Here is a 21,145-nt window from a genome sequence, read left to right on the forward strand (position 1 = left end):
ATGTGTATGTGTGCATATGTATCTAGAAAGGTATAAAGTATGAGCAAGAGACATAAAAAAACTTTCCCCTCAGTTTTTCTAATATCATCAAGAAGCATAAGCTACTAAAATATCTAGTTAAATAACTATGCATTCTTAGGACAAATGAATGAACAAGAGATGCACATATCAATGGGCATAAATATGAAAAATGTACAGTTATATTTAGTGTGAAATCATTAATGTTAAAATATGAAAGTGAAGTGAAAGTCACTCAGTTGTCTCTGACTGTTTGCGACCCCTTGGCATTCTCCAGGCCAGAATACTGGAGTGGGTAGCCTTTCCCTTCTCCAGGGGATCTTCCCAACCCAGGAATTAAACCAGGGTCTCCTGCATTACAGGTGGATTATTTACCAACGGAGCTAACAGGGAAGCCCTAAAATATGAAAAGTAGTTGCTAAACACACATACCTGTAAAGCTAAAGTAGATAAATAAAAATTTACTAATGCTTACAAGAATGATGGCTACCCCCTTCTTAATCTGATTAGGAAGGAGGGGCCCAGAGGATTTCTAGATTATATATACCTATTTCTTTCCCCCAAACTTTAAGTAAATATGGTGAAATGCTATAATGTGGCTCAGTGGGTGGCTGGTACACAGATGTTTATGATCTTCTCTATACTCTTGTATACTTCAAATAATATATGCTTTGTTCAACATATTTCCTAAAAGTGAATACACTTGATCCATAGGAGAACTACTTGGAGCCAGTGTGTTGATGGGATTTTAATATAGTTATCTCTCCTTATATTTGTCAAATTCATTTCTGAGTAGTGGCTGCAGTGAGTGGAAAGGGGAAGAAAAGTAAGAGAGTGTATAGGAAAATCTAGGACCTCTGGCAGCCGACCAGCATTGTACCAAGTTCCACTAGCTTGAGTCCCAGGGTAAAAACAACATGGAATAGATGGTACGGAGCAGAGCAAAGTCGAGGGTCAGGTGACATGGACTTAAGAAGTTATAAACTTTATTGTTTAGAGCTGCTGTGACTTGGGGTTTTTGTTACCACAATATAACTAAGCTTAAATTGATATATACAATCAAGTTGGCTGCTAAGCACATTGAGAAAATAAACTACAGGAAATTTTATAATGCTGGAGTAGGCTGATAATAACGAAACCACCTAATCAATCTTAAGATTATAAAGAAAGACAATCAAGTATGTGTTTCTTTTCATAAGAGGCAAATAAAATTACTGGTGGGGGGGACAGGTAGAGTGGAATTTAAATTGGAGGTTATTAGATAAGCCAAAGAACCTAGAAGGTAGAAGGAAAATTGTTTTCTCTCCTGTAGGAGCAATGCATCAGTCAGATGTAGATGAACTTGTTTGTGTACTGGTTAAACAAACTGCTGCTGCTGCTAAGACACTTCAGTCATGTCTGACTCTGTGTGATCCAACAGACGGAAGCCCACCAGGCTCCCCTGTCCTTGGGATTCTCCAGGCAAGAACACTGGAGTGGGTGGCCATTTCCTTCTCCAATGCATGAAAGTGAAAAGTTAAAGTGAAGTCGCTCAGTCGTGTCTGACTCTTACCGACCCCATGGACTACAGCCTACCAGGCTCTGCCGTCCATGGGATTTTCCAGGCAAGAGTACTAAAGTGGGGTGCCATTGCCTTCTCTGTAAACAAACTAGGCACTAACAAATTTCCAAAAATTAAATAATTGAAATCTCCTTTTTATCATGTGAATCAATTTTTTTTTTAATTTTTTAAAGTATGGCAATGGCTTGTGTTCTTTTTTCTTAAAGTCTAAGATACATATTAAATAATTTATAGTAATAATGTAATATTAGGGTTTGCTTTAATAATACAATGGTGAGGGAATAAGTGAAACCAGATTAGCTAGATGTTGTTGAAGCTGGGTAATGAGGACTTTTTATCAAAATTAAAAACTTTTCCTTCTCTCAGGATATCATTAAGAAAATAGAACTGAAAGTCACAAACTAAGGGAAATCACTCAGCATATACATAGACTGACAAAAAATTTGTATCAGAAATATATAAATAATCCTAACAGTAAAGCATCTGCCTACAATGTGGGAGAATTGGGTTTGATCCCTGGGTTGGGAAGATCCCCTGTGAAAGGAAATGGGAACCCACTCCAGTACTCTTGCCTGGAAAATCTCATGGATGGAGGATCCTGGTAGGCTATAGTCTATGGGGTCGCAAAGAGTCGGACACAACTGAGCGATTTCACTTTCTTTCACTTTCACTTTCTATAATCCAATAATAAGACAAATAACTAAAATGGGCAAAATATATAAGCAGATACTTTACAAAAAGATATATGAATAGCCAAAAAGCACAAGAAAAGTTGGAACAGTTTTCGGCAAAATGTAACTTAGCAACCATACATATGAAAAGTAAAACCAAAATGAGATTCCATTACAAACCACTAAAATGGCTAAAATGAAAAAGACATTTGAAAACACAATTGTAAATGCTGGTGAGAACGTGAAGCAACTAAAACTCTAATTGTTACTAGGAATATAAAAGGGTACAACCACTTGGGAAAATAACAACTTGACTAGTAATAGTCAAAAACTGGGAACAATCTAAATGTATGACCAATCAAGTGAGTAGATACAAAAATAGGGTTGTGTCCTTAAAATGGAAATTCAGCAATAAGAATGATTTAATTACTGATGCTGGCACCAAAACAGATGAATCTCAATAACATTATACTGTGTAAAAGAAGCAAGATCAAAAGGAGCATATAGTTTATGATTCCATCAACTGAAGGTCTAGAGAAAGCAAAATTATAGTGACATAAAACAGATCAGTGGTTGCTTGGGGCTGGGAATATGAAAAAAAACTATCCAAGACTATAAAGGACCCTTTTGAGGTAGTTGAAATATTGACCAAGCAGTTGGTTAAACGGGTGTACATTTGTCAACATTCATCAAAAAGTACACTTAAAACTTTATTGTATATAAAGTATACCAAAAAGTGGATTTAAAAAAGCTATACTCAGATATAATTATAACATATAATTTTACCATTTTATGAGGTCATGTATAAGGGTAAATCATATAATCAAGTGAAAATAGGGATTCAAGGAAAAACCACTAAGGAGGAGAATCAAATTGTCTTAATAAACAAAGATACTGTAGCCACACTATAAATTTAGATAAGAACACAGAATGAAGACATAAAAGGATAATGGGATATTTTAGTCCTCATATCTAAAAATAGAACAACTCCTAGGAAAAAGTTGAATCTTGAATGTCATTAAATTATGGATGATATTTTTCAAAAAATGTGAAATAAAAGATATAGGAATATATTGGAATATGTAAAATGATCCTCATAGCATTAATTCTTGGGTAATCAATAGATGAATACATTAAGATCAGGACCTTATTTTTTTGTATTGAGGTATAGCTGATTAACAATGTTGTGATGGTTTTGGATGAACAGATAAGGGACTCAGCCGTACACATACAAGCATCTATTTCACCTAAATCAAATCCCTTATGACTATACAGTGGAAGTGAGAAATAGATTTAAGGAACTAGATCTGATAGACAGTGCCTGATGAACTATGGACGGAGGTTCATGACACTGTACAGGAGACAGGAATCAAGACCATCCCCAAGAAATGCAAAAAAAGCAAAATGGCTGTCTGAGGACACCTTACAAATAGCTGTGAAAGAAGAGAAGTGAAAAGCAAAGTAGAAAAGGAAAGATATACCCATTTGAATGCAGAGTTCCAAAGAATAGCAAGGAGAGATAAGAAAGCCTACCTCAGCAATCAATGCAAAGAAATAGAGGAAAACAATAGAATGGGAAGGATTAGAGATCTCTTTAAGAAAATCAGATACCAAGGGAATATTTCATGCAAAGATGGGCTCAATAAAGGACAGAAATGGTAGGGACCTAACAGAAGCAGAAGAGGTGGCAAGAATATAAAGAACTGTACAAAAAAGATCTTCACAACCCAAATAATCACGATGTTGTGATCACTCACACTCACCTAAAGCCAGACATCCTGGAATGTGAAGTCAAGTGGGCCTTAGGAAGCATCACTACCAACAAAGCTAGTGGGGGTGATGGAATTCCAGTTGAGCTATTTCAAATCCTAAAAGATGATGTTGTGAAAGTGCTGCACTCAATATGCCAGCAAATTTGGAAAACTCAGTAGTGGCCACAGGACTGGAAAAGGTCAGTTTTCTTTCCAATCCCAAAGAAAGGCAATGCCAAAGAATGCTCAAACTACCGACAATTGCACTCATCTCAATGGCACCCCACTCCAGTACTCTTGCCTGGAAAATCCCATGGACGGAGGAGCCTGGTAGGCTGCAGTCCATGGGGTCGCTAAGAGTCAGACACGACTAAGCGACTTCACTTTCATGCACTGGAGAAGGAAATGGCAACCCACTCCAGTGTTCTTGCCTGGAGAATCCCAGGGTCGGGGGAGCCTGGTGGGCTGCCGTCTATGGGGTCGCACAGAGTCAGACACGACTGAAGCGACTTAGCAGCAGCAGCAGCACATTCTAGTAAAGTAATGCTCAAAATTCTCTAAGCCAAGTTTCAGCAATACGTGAAATGTGAACATCCGGATGTTCAAGCTGGTTTTAGAAAAGGCAGAGGAACCAGAGATCAAATTGCCAAAACCCACTGGATCATCGAAAAAGCAAGCAAGAGAGTTCCAGAAAAACATCTATTTCTGCTTTATTGACTATGCCAAAGCCTTTGACTGTGTGGATCACAATAAACTGTGGAAAATTCTGAAAGAAATGGGAATATCAGACCACCTGATCTGCCTCTTGAGAAATTTGTATGCAGGTCAGGAAGCAACAGTTAGAACTGGACATGGAACAACAGACTGGTTCCAAATAGGAAAAGGAGTACGTCAAGGCTGTATATTGTCACCCTGTTTATTTAACTTATATGCAGAGTACATCATGAGAAACACTGGGCTGGAAGAAACACAAGCTGGAATCAAGATTGCTGGGAGAAATATCAATAACCTCAGATATGCAGATGACACCACCCTTATGGTAGAAAGTGAAGAAGAACTAAAGAGCCTCTGGATGAAAATGAAAGAGGAGAGTGAAAAAGTTGGTTTAAAACTCAACATTCAAAAAACTAAGATCATGGCATCCGGTTCCATCACTTCATGGCAAATAGATGGAGAGACAGTGGAAACAGTGGCTGACTTATTTTTTTGAGCTCTAAAATCACTGTAGATGGTGATTGCAGCCATGAAATTAAAAGACGCTTACTCCTTGGAAGGAAAGTTATGACCAACCTAGATATCATATTATAAAGCAGAGACATTACTTTGTCAGCCAAGTTCTGTCTAGTCAAGGCTATGGTTTTTCCAGTGGTCATCTATGGATGTGAGACTTGGACTATAAAAAAAGCTGAGTGCCGAAGAATTGATGCTTCTGAACTGTGGTGTTGGAAAAGACTCTTGAGAGTCCCTTGGACTGCAAGGAGATCCACCCAGTCCATCCTAAAGGAGATCAGTCCTGGGTGTTCATTGGAAGGACCGATGTTGAAGCTGAAACTCCAATACTATGGCCACCTGATGTGAAGAGCTGACTCATTGGAAAAGACCCTGATGCTGGGAAGGATTGAGGGCAGAAGGAGAAGGGGACGACAGAAGATGAGTGGTTGGATGGCATCACCAACTCGATGGATTGGGTAGATTCTGGGAGTTGGTGATGGATAGGGAGGCCTGGCGTGCTGCAGTTTATGGGGTTGCAAAGAGTCAGACACAACTGTGCAACTGAACTGAACTGATTTTCCCTCAAAATTCCCTCTCGGGGCATTATTTTTCAGAAGTCGGTAAAACATGTACTATATACACTATGAGAAATCTATGCATAACGTTCTTTCTTTAATTAAAAAATAAACCTGGCCTATCAAAACTTCTTGCACTCTTGGAAGCAGCTTAAGTGGGAAATTTTAGGGTTTTTTTCTTTTTTTTTTTTGCGGGGGGTGGGGGGCATTGCTTTTAAAATAGTCTTCAAAAGATTTAAAAAACAAATGGAGGTCCCAACACAACACTTCAAATACTTTTTATGATTTATCTTCTGAGATAATCAAGTCTACAGTCCTTTAACCTTATAGGCACATCCCTGAAAACATCTGAGAAGAATTGTTTAATGTGTATCTTAGGAAATTCATTAGACTACTAAATAAATTAAACTCAGAAATAACAGCTCTAGACAGAAAAGAGAACCTTTATTTTCTATTTCTACTAAGCAATGGTAGACTATCACTTTCCTTGTGCTGCTCTCCCAAAGCAAGCCATATTATTCTGACTTAAAATGAAGTTATTTATCACTTCAAAACCTCATAAATAAAAATATGATTTTAATAATACCCTCTTTCTAAAAACTCAGTTATTTAAAATTTTGTATCTAAATCCATGTATCGTAATTAGATTTATCTCTATTTTTCCCATACAACTTGCTTTTCTGCATTTTTAAATATAAAGTCCCATGTTTCAGTAGGTATGTTAAGGCAATAAGATATGGCATCCTAGATAGCAGAACTTCATTCAATATCTGCTGCTCCAATACATTCTTTCAATGACAGAGTAGTCTGTGTTCCCTTTTGGTTTTTTTTCACATTTATGCTTTGGAAATTTCTTTACTTTACTAAGGGATACTATAAATTTTATCTGAGCCCAACCACACTGAATAACAATTCTAAATCAGTCAAGCCTATACTGACTGACAAGTCAATACAGAATTGACAAGTCAATTCTATACTGGTTATAGTATAATCATTATATATTTAGTATATATACTTTATATATTATAGTATAATCAGTATAGAATTATACTAATTCATTAGTATAATTTCACTGAACTTATGGTACTTCTTTCAAATATCATCAAAAGTGAATTCTTGCTTCTCACTGCCAGCATTTAAATTCTAAACGACCCCCCAAAACTATCTGCAGCTATTTTGCAATCTGTAAAGCATGAATATTCTGCTGTATGGGGGATGTACATCACTGACCACATTTTCACCTGAAAGCAGTTGTGTTTAATATCAACATTTGGCTCACATATCTGTGTGCCTAAAATATTTGACTGGGAGAACACATTCCAGAAAGTAATTTAAATTCATTAGGAACATATCATATAAATGGAAAAGCATTTGCCCTAGTTCCATAGCAAGCATTATCACTACTTAAGCAATCCATATTCTGGCATTTAAGTACTCTAAACCCTTCTTTCCTTTAATGATTTTTTAGTTGGGAAAAAGTACATCAAACCAACTTTCATAAGACATAGATTTTTGGCTTTTGCATTAATTTGATAATGTGATCAGTTATATTTCTTATTAAGGGACAAACATAACTTGACAAAAGAAAAGCTTAGCACTTGGAAATAACTCAAAAGATTCACAATGGAATCATAATTCTCTTAAACATCTATCTTCTAAATAAAAATTAAACTTGACAATAGATTCACTCACCAATATTTTCTGTGGGCATTGACACCCTGGTTGGTTCTACGAGATTGTCAGCCAGGACAAACGCTCCTTCTTCCAATGTATCCAGCAACATCGTTGCAGTATGTGCTTGTTCAGAAGAATTCATGTGTTTCCATGATTCCAAAGCTTCAGGTCTCAGAAGATTGTCCACTGTATCAACAATTGCCTGCATCCATTAGAAGACCATCATTAGTATTGACTGCTTCTAGTACACCAAGGTGATTTTCAATCACTGACTAGTGAAATTGTAGTATTTATCTATCTTGTAATATTTATCATATTACACATACTTTATTATATCAAGATAAAAATATGATGATTTACTCTTATGGAAAAATACCTGGACAACACATTATCTGGCCAACTTAATCTCTGACCCTTTCAAAATAGAACTAACTGAAGATTAGTAAACTACTATTTCATTATAAAGACTAAGTATAAAGAGACAGCCCATTTCTGTTTATCTAATCATATCTCAATCATTGAAAAGAAAGAAAAGCAGTGTCAGCTCTTAATCTGAGGTATTACACATACATGCATGGTCACTCCTACATATAACCTCAAGACTTAAATGTTCTAAATAGAAAACATTGGTATCTCTAGAGTAGCCTAATATATTTGCTTGAAAATTAAATCATGTTGGTTTTGGGAACCTGAACTAAAATAGTGTCCAAAATTGTGCCTTATAACATTGTCTACTATTATCATTGAGAAAAAACCAAGATGACTTCACAGTTTATAAATTATTTGTGAACATTTCCACTCTTCCAATTCCCTGGCTAGCTAAAAACACCAGAGAGTATACCATCATGTGTAAACAATGATCTGTTTTTAAGGGGATCAGGAAAACAGTCAAAATATTTAAAGCCTGACTAATAATTTAATAAAAACAGAAAGGCAAAATAAAGTCTTTATAAATATGTTATAAATATTCATATATATAGGTTTAGTGTATTACCATGCAAAACAATATAAAATAAAAATGTAACCCAGTCAGTTATGAAATTGAAAGTTGGCTTTTGCACTGATACTTACTGTAGCTGTACACTGACTATGGCTTAATAACTGAAATCACTAAGTTTATTTCTCCATGTACCAAGTCATAGTGCATCATTAAGCCCAAATATAACCTGCTCTGATCTACTGGCAATCATTGAGAAAAAAGAACATACATTGTACAAACACAACAAAAATGGCCTGTTTGAGGTATTGTATTGAAATGAGTAGGTGGAAAAGTTGTTTGAGGCTACTGTTAGAGTGAGATTAATTAGCTTAATCCATCTTAATATCCTTGTTTTGTCTGCCATATGAGTCACCAAGACCTTCCTGGCAGGTAGAAGATACTTGCAAGTGGAGTCAAAGGCTTTTCTCTACTCTACTGGGAGATAAAATTGTCAAAATGCTCACATTGATACTGTTGCATCCATTAACTGGAGTGGAACAGAAAGTGGTCTGCTGAGGCCAGATTCAATAGTTACCAAGAAATACAGACTGGAGCCTCTAATATAAGCTACAAATGAATCCTTTGTCATAAAGCAGGAATTTGTTTCATTTGCATAGTGTAAGTCAGCTTCTAATTTGTAATTTAAGGTGTTTTATTAGTCTTATCTGAACAGAGAAGCTCATTTGAGACATACTGAAAACGACACTGGTCAGAAATTAAGGTCATGCTGAAATTTACTACCTATACACATAACTCGCTGATGGCATGCTTTCATTAATTTGAATTGCTCCTTATTTATTATCATTTGTATTTTTCTAGTGGAATCAAAATGATCATTACGCTAATCATATTCCTGAAGTAGTCTCCCTGCCAAAGAAAAAAAGCTGTTCTACTCCCACTGAGATATACATCCTGGGCAACATACCAATTATTACATTTCACACGTTAACTAATACCTTAAAGGTGAGCTGAAAATTTCAGTATGACAAATTCTATAAATTTCAGCATGTAATTCTTTGACCCCATTAAACAGTCTAATAAGGGACTTTCAAAATATTAATACCTAAAAAAAGACTTTCCCACTGCTTTTTCTTTTAAAGTTCTCAGATCCAACAATTTCTATTACTAGGTAGTGAAATGCTATTATTTCTCCAGATCTTGCCAACCAAAAGTGGTGAAGTCATAGCTTCTGACTAATCTCTATTCTACAAAATTTACAAAGTTCTTTTGTTTTGTTTTCATTCGTATATAAACAAGTTCTTCAAAGTTTGATTGACTAGGAATATGGTCCCCAGATGAGTAAAGTTAGAAAGTAAATATACCCAGCAAAAGGAACTTCTAAACTTCATAGAATAAAACAAAATGCAATGTAGTATTATTATTTTGATCTATCATACAGTTAGCTTGGCATAATTCTATGGTTAGCTTCACCATGTTTCCTATTTTACTTGCATATACCAGCGAGGAAAATTGGCTTCAGTAGAAAAAGATTCTGAGGCAAACAGTGGCTTTCTGTTCCTATTATCCTTCACAAAAACATATATATCTATAGTACAGTCACATTACTTATGTTTCATTCCTAGTAGCCCCTCCCAATATCAACCTGATTCTAGTAATGACACCTAAAATTTTCAAAACAAAGCCTATTTTATTTAAGATTACACCAGAGAGATAAGAAAGCAGTGACTTTTTCATGCACATACATTATGACTATACAGTCTTTGATATGATAAACTGCCAAGAATATATCATAGCTGTTTTACTGAAGTTGTTTTTAATCCACAGAGATGACAACAGGGGATAACAAGACTTTATGATTACTTTCCAATTCAGAGGATATTTCATTTAAATTCCTGTATGTTTGGATGAATGCAAAAACAGCAAAAAATATAAAAATAAGCTATTTGCTTATTCTGAGAGTAATATACCTGGGAAAAGAAACATTTGTACAGCTGATATGGGGCACATTATATAATTATCAAAGACTGAAATACATTGGTTCATGCAGCAAGATGATAAAGCGTAGCAGGAAGCTGAAGAAGGGAGAAAGCAGGGTGACAGCACAGGAGAGATACCTTAAGGTAAGCCCTGCATGTCTTCTCTCGTTTTTGGAGCTTTTTAGTAAAAGAAAAGAAAATCAGAGGTTAGATTTTCATCTGTTGCATATGGGGAAAGAAGAAGAAATCCTACAAAAATTAAATTGGTGGTCCTGAGCTCAGTGTTTATTATGTACTGTAGTCCTCTGGATTTCTGTGAGTCTATACTGACTGCCAAGACCGTGTATTCACAGCTTTTAGCTTTATTTTATTAAATATAATAATGCAAAGTATCTTGATAGAACTAGAGACAAAATATGTGATAAAAGCAAGAAAAAACCTATAAAGTCGTTTTAGCCACAGATTTCAGATTCATATGAATTTCATATAAACACTTTATAGTATGGTTAAAATAACTATCAAATTTTTGACAAGGTAAGAAAAATTAGTAGCACTAACACACTATATTTCTACCAAAAAAAACTTGTCCTTCTCCCCAAACCTAATATTGAACACAACTTTTTAGTATCTAACACTCCTATATGCATTACAATTTTGTTACAATCACATGAGTTGCCTGTATTAGTATATGAGTTGTTTAACACAATCTCTCCAATTGCAGATAATGCCTTCCAAAGTGAGAGTACAGACAACAACCAGGTAGATGAAGTTTACCACCGACTAAATTTCCCTCAGGTAATTAGCATCCTCTGGGGGGCAGCAAGGGGAGAGCATGTTGCTCCTTTCACAACTACAATTATTTCTTGAGATATGAACCAAATTAGAAGTTTTGTTTCTATTTGTATGTCATGGAGACCAAAAGTTAGGCAGTCAACTGCCGAAGAATCCAGAGCAGACATACAAAACATCTAATTTAAAATAACAGAAAGCTTCTACCTACCTTGTTATAACTCCGTCCAGCTGAATCCTTTTCACTAGGTTTCAGTTCCTGCAGCTGTGCATCAAGAATGTCCACCAACTGCTCCATCAATCTCACTGAAGAACTCACATCACCAGCAAACACTGGCCCTTTGGTATGTTTAGCCAGTTCATTGGCAAGGCTAGCAGCATTTTCTCCACTTCTAATCTGAAATGAGAGTTTATATTATCTCAGTAAAGATTTCTTATTGTTTGTGGCTTCTTGCTCTTTTCCCTAGGATCTTTGTTGTGGTGAGAAAAATATACACAAACATGTCAAAATCTGCAACTAACTGAGACCAATAACTTTCTCTTTATATCAGATGATTAAAGGTTCTTAGATCCTCAAAAAGAAATTCTTAGGCACGCATTTAAAGGAAACAAAAGAGAAAAAAAGTCCTTTTAAAAATTTTTGAGACAACTCTCTCATTTCACTGCAACCATTTTAAACTGCTGCTTAAAAATCTTATTACTTTATTCCAATGATCCAGAAATTTAAGTCAGACTGTAATCAGTATAACACTGAGGGTTATTATCTACTGCTTGCCTTTCAGAAAGGTGGTAAAACTAAAATGTCACTACATCACACTGTATTAAAGTTACTAATGCCTTTAAAGTCATTTTTACTTATTCTGTCATAATCAGCTGTGATATGAACATCTGCTTGCATTCTGTGGGTTCAGTTGCAAACTTAATGATATTTGATTTATTAGGCCAGTGCACTATTTGTCTTACGAACATCAAAAGAAACAGAACAAACTAAATATGAATGAAATTAAGCAAGTATGTATTCATTAAAAAGCTTCACATAGAAAACAGCATGCCCTAAAACATATGTAACTTTGAATAAATAGTTTACAGACAAAACTATGCATAATTTTTTACTTTCATACTGAACAAAGAACATCGAAGCTGGTCTTAACATACAAAGCTAAATTATTTATGTTAGAAGTTAAAGCCCTTAATCACCAATGTGTATCATATTAAAAGGTTCCAACCAACCTTCTGAGCCAGCTGATTTACCCAGTGTGAGGTACAGTTGCTAAGATCAGGGCCCTTAGGGTTCCATGTTCCAGTGGAAAGCACACAGAGATACGAGGCAGTTCCTACAACAGATGCAGAAAACAACAGTGAAATTGAAACCATTTTTCCTGCATGCATTCGGGAAATCCACTATGATGATCCTACTCCATGTGTTAAATTTTGAATAAACGCTAATGGAAGTAGTTGACAATAACTGACAAAAAGCAGAATATAAACAGTAAATATAAAGTCGGCACAGAAATATCAGACATTTACAGCAAACAAACAAAAAGCCCTTTTTCTTGGGACTCATCCAAAATGATACTTTGCAATGAGAAACACAGCTGTTAGGCAGTCTCACTAGAGAATCCATGGGCCTAAATCTCAGGCTTGACCTAGGACTTGAAGAAGGAGCGGGAATTCAAAGCCTGATCTTAAAAGACTTTTATAGTTTCAAAACTTTTAAGTTGTCTACACATGCTATATTACCAAAGTAACAAAATAACAATTAAGTTAGCTATTGTAAATATCTTTTTCCTCAAATAAAATCACTTCAGTGTAATTCAGAACCTCCTTAAAGTTTTAATAGTATATGTAGTATCAATATTTGACAGGAAATACCTCTCGTTCCCTTGGGACACGGTCGTTCAACCATCATTCCCCTTTGTGTCTGAGGCCACCTTATCCCCCTCGCGTCTAATGCTTCGCAGAATCTCTCTGGCAGGGGAAAAATATTTGTTACAGGAGGAATTTTGGTTGTAGAAACTGCTGGAGGTGCTTTTGTCCCTTTGCTTCCTTCCTGCGATCCAGCTACAGTTGTGCTCATGGGGCCTTTCTGTGAAGTAGTGCTTGTGGTTGATACTGTGGTTTTGAACATCTCAGCTGAAGAAGTTATTGTCACAGCTGTGGTAGGCACTATGGAAAAGAGATGAGTATGTTAATCTCAAACACACATCATATTCATGTGAACGTCTGCACAGGCACACACACACACACGTACACACACAAAAAACACAACCATCCCAAACCAACAAAATGGGGATCACTGAGAATATCCACAGGGTAGGAAGAAGAATGAATCTCTTCATTTATTCCAACTCACTCACATTGCTGGCTAAGCGACTGGCAGTTTGGGTTCTACCCTAGATTTTGCTCTCTGACTGTGTTTTAGGCTTACTTCTTAATGAAATATTTGATAATACAGTTTATGTACAATTTCAACATATATCATCTAACAGGAAATGTGGATAGTTTAATATAAAGTTTCAATATACATATCAAATATAGCGTCATATCAGATACATAATTTAGAAAAAGCCATTTATTATATAAGTTCATACTCTGAAACAATAAAATTCAAAGTATCAACAAAAGTCTGACCATTACATATAATTAGGACAATAGAAAATTTCAAGTCACCCACTCTACATCTTACAGGGAAACAAATACTGTGACATCTTTCCACCCAGCAGCCATTCTTGCTTGAAAGATTTTTGAGCATGGCTGATTAGATCCAAACAGAAGATAAGCTTGGCATGCTTGTTCTGTTTTAGCAAGGAAACATCTGAGGCTTTGACATCTTTACTTTTGAAAACGTAGATATGAAAAGAAACTAGTTCTGATCAGAGGTTATATGTAATCTCATCAAGATAACGAGTTGGACCAAATTATGCCTAATTCAAAACCAACTCTACATATTAACAGAGAGTTTAAAAGGACTTACAATTAACTCACTTAAAAGCAGAAATTTAAAAAGAAAAAAAATTTAAGGTTATTCTGGACTTCCAACATTATTTTTAAATTGTTAAATCCATTAGGTTAAAATAATAATGGAGTTTAATGTTTTCCTTCATTAATGACCACTTAGTTTAAAAAACAAAAAAATTCTCTGAGTAAAACTTTAATGGCATCATTTAAAATCTATTAGGTGATCACACTAAAGTTTTATCAACATTTAGATTACCGAATCTTAAGACTTTATAATTTTGAGGCTTTAAATTTAAATCAAGTAGAGCAAATTAAAAGTAACTATTTTTAATGATTATCTTATAAAACATTAAGTTATTTTATGGTTTTGCTACACATAAGAACCAGACTAGAACATTAAAACTTCTTAGAAAACAAGTTCATATTATCATTGACATAATTAGTATTTTAAGCTCTGGTCCCTAGATAGTTTGCATAATTCTGACTCTATGACAGAGTATGCTAAGTTTATCAGAAAAAGCAGTGTACACCTATTTCTAGTTCTTTAGTTGTGAGAAACTTCTTGTTACCAATAAGTGCAAGATACATTTTTGACAGTCTCTTTTCACTAGAGAAACTTCTTAACCAACTGGTTTATTTCCAAGGCATTGGTTACTAATCATATGAGAGAATCCTGTGTATTAGTCAAGCATCATGCCTAGCCAGCTGTTGCAGAAACCTATTCAAACCTGTTTATCTTTTTTCTGTAAAGCACTTGCCTGACATCTTGTTAAAACTCATAATTTTCTTTTGATTACAATGCAGCCAAGCTTTCAGTGCTTTCTCAATTAACATTTGTCAAAAGCATCACAATCTTTTGAAGAAGTGTTAAATGAATGTTGTTGAATCAAATCTTAAAGGGGGTGGGAAATCGGAGCAAAGAGAAAAGGGCAGAGCAGAATGGTTTAGTGCTACCCATCTGATGTATCCCTTGACACTGTACTAATTAGTACATATTTAATGACTGAAATATGTATTAACAATATACAATTAGTGATCTGTTAGCTAAGCATCAGTAAAGATTCAAATAAATGAGTGAAGGTAGGCAATAAAATGACCTCTATTAAATGCACAAAACTTCCTGAAATATTCTGTAGCCCATTTCCATGTGTCACTGATAATATATTTTCATATCTTTTATCTTTTGTTCATTAAAAGAAGTTAAACTTCTTTAAGCAACACATTCTTCACTTGTGAATCAATGAAATATTGGGGTATCATGAAAATAAACATGAACATCAACTTTAAGTGGCAAAATGTAACCCTTTAGGAGGACAACTACAAAACTGTGCAAGGACAAGATTTAAGAACTTCAAGAGAAAGCAATTTTCTAATACTGAAGCTAGAGATGAGGAGGTATTTATAAAAATTAATGTTTCTTTCCTTAGATGAAGACAGGTCACAACAGGGCACCCCATGATGATAAAAGCTTTCATTTACTCAGCATTTATGTACCAGATGCTGTGCTAATCATCACTCATGGATCATCAGATCATCTTATTTAATCCTTACCACAACCCCATGAAGTAGGCACTATGATTATCTTTCTTTTATAGAACAGAAAACTAAGCATTGGAGGAGGTTAAGCAGTTTGTTTAAGGTCACTTGTCCATAACGCTCTTAAATGTTATGATCTTACTTTTCTAGACAAAAGATTTTAATAGACTCTGAGAAAGTACGACACCCCACAAAGCAATATGTCCTTATTTTGGAGCATTTAATTGACATTGTACTCTGTGTAAATCTCTAAAAGAAGAAAAAATGTGGGAATATAAGGTACTAAAACAGTAATAATAAAAAGTTTCACAATGAAATGTTTGTGGCAAAAGGCTCAAAACTCAAGAACTTCCTGTAAATGGTAATAGGAAACATGACAAGTCACAATAGAATTATACTGTAAATCTAAACCCTACTGTACACAGCCTTCCCAGAGTTATCAGGTGCCGTATCAACACACAGATTAAATGACTTAGCATTCTACCTACAATATATCATTTAAGTACAGAGACCTAGAAACAGTGACATTAATGCTAATAAACATATATATTAATAAGTACCCATGAAAACCTCAACAAACACAGTCAGACTGGTTAAATTTACTATGCCAGTTATTTATTAAGAACTTGCTAATTATTATCAGCTTTTTCCTATGTGAAAACATTTTGAGGATAATACGTATTTATGATAAATGAGATGGTAGTTATTTCCCTCTTCCAAGTCCCCAAATTCATCCATTATTACAAGCTAGAGTGATAATATAGTCTAGTAAGGCAAAAGCTGCAGCAGATTTATTAAATTTACCCTTATTCAACATCTAAAAACACCAATCATCTTTTAATTACCATTCATTATCAGCGGGAAGATGTTTTAAGAAATATTCTATATTAAACACTTCTTAAATAATAAATCTAACTGGTTCTCTTAAAAAAATGTCCCTCATGTTGTTTGCCATGCTTCATTATTACTCTAAGTCAGATATTCAGAAACCATCAGAACTCAAGACAATATTTTTCAATAATGTTTGGGATATCAAATCTGCAGACAGATTAAGTATAAATCAATTCAGATTAAGACACAGAAAACAGTTAATATATGACCAAAATGGCTTTTTTCCCCTAAGCCAACATTATAGAGGAAGAAAGCAAAAGAGAAAAAACAGATCTAGTTTAGGATAATGGAGCAAATTAACTAAGCAGAGAAGACAGAAAGCTAAAAATTTAAAGAAAACAGGAAGATGTATTTGAAAGCACTATGAAGGCAAAGTAATAACATACTTGTACTGTTAGGAATGGAAGGCATGGATTTATATAGGGAAAAATACTGCAGCTAATACAATGTGAAACAGTCCATAATTAAAATTATCCATTTTACAACACAATATGTATCTTGGCTACATACATGATAGCAAAGCCAGTACTTAGTCTTGCTAGCAGTGGCTTATTGGTTTGACCTAAATGTATGGGCCAGAATAGTTCTGCAAGGCCCCATTTACATGCAGTTAGACATCAGCATACATCTTGGATGAGCAAGGCAGGAGTCTCTCTAAAAGCATCTGAAGATGAGTTATGAAGAGCAAGCAAATAAGAGAATATACTTCAAACATCAGCAAGAAAAATTTAGGTCAGATAAAATTTTTTACCACTGAAGGTTTAAGAAGAAGTCAGTATGGACTTTCACCTTCTGAGAATATATGAGAATGGCTATTTTGAATAACACAACACTGCTGTAGGAATAAAGCTACTACATATGGCAAAGTTTCTCATTTTCAAAGCTAGTAACTGTTCTTTCCAAAAAGCACCCAAAATTATCAAAGATTCTTTCATCTGAAATGGGTCAAATTATTTACTAGAACATATGCCACACGTGGAAAGTGACATTATTACTCATCTTGTATTCCATAAAGTGCTCTGTGACAAGGAGGCGGGCAATGATTCCTTATTGAGCTCAATCAACCTGTACTCAACTTTAGGAGTTATTTAATTATCAGATCAATCGCTCAGTCATGTCCAACTCTTTGCGACCCCATGAATCGCAGCACACCAGGCCTCCCTGTCCATCACTAACTCCCGGAATTCACTCAGACTCACATCCATCGAGTCAGTGATGCCATCAAGCCATCTCATCCTCTGTTGTCCCCTTCTCCTGCCCCCAATCCCTCCCAGCATCAGGGTCTTTTCCAATGAGTCAACTCTTCGCATGAGGTGGCCAAAGTACTGGACTTTCAGCTTTAGCATCATTCCTTCCAAAGAAATCCCAGGGCTGATCTCCTTTAGAATGGACTGGTTGGATCTCCTTGCAGTCCAAGGGACTCTCAAGAGTCTTCTCCAACACCACAGTTCAAAAGCATCAATTCTTTAGCGCTCAGCTTCTTCACAGTCCAACTCTCACATCCATACATGGCCACAGGAAAAACCATAGCCTTGACTAGACCAACCTTTGTTGGCAAAGTAATGTCTCTGCTTTTGAATATGCTATCTAGGTTGGTCAAACTTTCCTTCCAAGGAGTAAGCGTCTTTTAATTTCATGGCTGCAGTCACCATCTGTAGTGATTTTGGAGCCCAGAAAAATAAAGTCTGACACTGTTTCCCCATCTATTTCCCATGAAGTGGTGGGACAGGATGCCATGATCTTCGTTTTCTGAATGTTGAGCTTTAAGCCAACTTTTTCACTCTCCACTTTCACTTTCATCAAGAGGCTTTTTAGTTCCTCTTCACTTTCTGCCATAAAGGTGGTGTCATCTGCATATCTGAGGTTATTGATATTTCTCCCGGCAATCTTGATTCTAGCTTGTGTTTCTTCCAGTCCAGTGTTTCTCATGATGTACTCTGCATATAAGTTAAATAAACAGGATGACAATATACAGCCTTGATGAACTCCTTTTCCTATTTGGAACCAGACTGTTGTTCCATGTCCAGTTCGAACTGTTGCTCCCTGACCTGCATACAAATTTCTCAAGAGGCAGATCGGGTGTTCTGGTATTCCCATCTCTTTCAGAATTTTCCACAGTTTATTGTGATCCACACAGTCAAAGGCTTTGGCATAGTCAATAAAGCAGAAATAGATGTTTTTCTGGAACTCCCTTACTTTTTTGATGATCCAGCGGGTTTTGGCAATTTGATCTCTGGTTCCTCTGCCTTTTCTAAAACAAGCTTGAACATCAGGAAGTTCCCGGTTCACATATTGCTGAAGCCTGGCTTAGAGAATTTTGAGCATTACTTTACTAGCGTGTGAGATGAGTGCAATTGTGCAGTAGTTTGAGCATTCTTTGGCATTGCCTTTCTTTGCGATTGGAATGAAAACTGACCTTTTCCAGTCCTGTGGCCACTGCTGAGTTTTCCAAATGTGCTGGCATATTGAGTGCAGCACTTTCACAGCATCATCTTTCAGGATTTGGAATAGCTCCACTGGAATTCCATCACCTCCACTAGCTTTGTTCATAGTGATGCTTTCTAAGGCCCACTTGACTTCACATTCCAGGATGCCTGGCTCTAGGTCAGTGATCACACCATCATGATTATAATCGGCATTAATTTTATTTTTTTTTTTTTTACTTTTTTTTTTCTAATGGAGGGGAAGAGATTTACTGCTACCCAAGAAACATTTAACAACTGTGAGGGCAATACAGGTTACAAAAAATGATTAATACATATTCTCCAGGCAAGAATACTGGAGTGGGTTGCTATTTCCTTCTCCAGGGCATCTTCCAGACCCAGGGATTGAACCCAGGACTCCTGCATTGCAGGCAAACTCTTTACCGACTCGGCCACCAGGGAAGACCCTTTTACAATGTCAAGTTCTGTCAATTACTGAACTTCGCCTTTTACAAAACTATAGGATAAGAGAGTACCATGGTACTAACTTTTAGGAAAACAGCTGAGACATAGGAACTATCCCTTGCTGGCCTCAAGAGAAAAAGATATGTCTGAATTTAAAAATAAAGGATACTAAAATAATATCAGTAAAGATTTTCATGACCTAATGGAAGATTTCATTGTTGAAAGTTTATCAATGGTACATTACTAAAATTTTTAACCAACAAATTCTAGATATTCATGAATTAAACAAAAAGAGGGCTTGCACTGGTAGCTCAGACGATAAAGAATCTGCCTGCCATGCAGGAGACCTGGGTGTGATCCCTGGGTTGAGAAGATTCCCTGGAAGAGGGCATGGCAACCCACTCCAGTATTCTTGCCTGGAGAGTTGCCATAGACAGAGGAGCCTGGCGGGCTACAGTCCATGGGGTCACAAAGAGTCAAACATGACTGGTGACTAAGCACAGCACTAAGGCATGTCATTACTACCCATATGGTATGAAGAAAAATCACACATTTCATATTCTATAACTCAAATTAGAATTCAACTACAAAGGCTCATGCTTTTGCAGTCTTAACCCTATGACAATATTTAGGACTTAGTGACTTACTAAGTCACTTACTTACTAACTGACTTAATAAGTTACATTATTCCTTAAAATATGTATATGTATATGTAGCTGTGTTTAAACATGTGGTTACATACTGCTTTAACAGAGGAAAAAGATATTAATTCCTGTTCCACCTTGTTGAAGAGATTGATTTAGTTACTCCAAAGACATTCTGGTTCCTACAATTCTGAAATAACTCAATAATGTGAAAATTTCAATTAACTCAGAAAATTGAAAAAATAATTCAGATCTTTTAAACACAAATATTATTGTTCAACTAGAAGACTTATAATTAGGTAAACTCCAATATATTAAGAGATCATTCTTTTATCATGAGTATGAGGTAATCTTATTTTAATGAAAATTCAAAACTTAATTTACCCTCAAAACTTATTTACTGCAGAACTGAAGTAACTTGACAAACTAAAATATATTTCCAAAGATTTATAAAGTAATGATCCTTTATAAAGATACTTAAAGAGAACACAAATTTTAAAAATGCTAGCAGAACTGTCTTCATAAAGCAATACTTGGGATCATCTAGTGCTTAGTCCATGTGTAACAGTTAAAATCCAGAAATATTGACCTAATACCATCACAAATTTATGGGGAAATAAAAGCATGTAATTTTCCATGATGATCTAGAAACAGCAGACACCAAAACTTTAGAACGCGTATGCCTGGCACTGTGCATCAAGCCTAGCAATTCTCCTGGGACTTCCTAACACACATTTCCTTTAACCACTGGCGCCAAGAAGTTAAGAGGTCTGCACACAGATTCTAATCAATTCAGAAGTCAGGTAGGAAAAAAACACACAAAGCTAACAGGTTTGTAGTTGGCAATACATTTTTAGCAATGGAAATCTAAACTGACGAAGGATGTGACAATTTTTTGAAACCAACATTTAAATGCAATTCAGAAAAAGAAAATGGACCAAAATAAGGCTAAAATGTACACACTATATGACAATTTGAAATGCCACAATATTATCACTTGCCCTTTAACTACAAAAAGGGGAAGAAAATAAAGAGGGATAAATTAAGTCTTAAAAATAAAG

The 21,145-nt window shown here is 35.6% G+C and overlaps 1 protein-coding gene across 8 annotated transcripts in view; it reads right to left on the reverse strand.

Annotated features, from left to right (window-relative positions):
- ADGRL2 (adhesion G protein-coupled receptor L2) overlaps positions 1-21,145 on the reverse strand; it is a 199,173-nt gene that overhangs the window by 31,387 nt on the left and 146,641 nt on the right. For 6 of the 8 annotated variants that reach the window (XM_055585353.1, XM_055585357.1, XM_055585350.1 and 3 more), the window contains 5 exons: positions 13,040-13,333; positions 12,398-12,501; positions 11,379-11,564; positions 10,517-10,555; positions 7,481-7,664 (listed from right to left, as the gene is read on the reverse strand). In XM_055585353.1, the coding sequence (XP_055441328.1) occupies positions 7,481-7,664; positions 10,517-10,555; positions 11,379-11,564; positions 12,398-12,501; positions 13,040-13,333 (807 nt within the window). The remainder of the gene's footprint in view (positions 1-7,480; positions 7,665-10,516; positions 10,556-11,378; positions 11,565-12,397; positions 12,502-13,039; positions 13,334-21,145) is intronic. The other 2 variants (XM_055585356.1, XM_055585355.1) reach the window with 1 other exon arrangement.

Source organism: Bubalus kerabau, chromosome 6, assembly GCF_029407905.1.
Source record: "Bubalus kerabau isolate K-KA32 ecotype Philippines breed swamp buffalo chromosome 6, PCC_UOA_SB_1v2, whole genome shotgun sequence".
Lineage (NCBI taxonomy): Eukaryota > Metazoa > Chordata > Mammalia > Artiodactyla > Bovidae > Bubalus > Bubalus kerabau.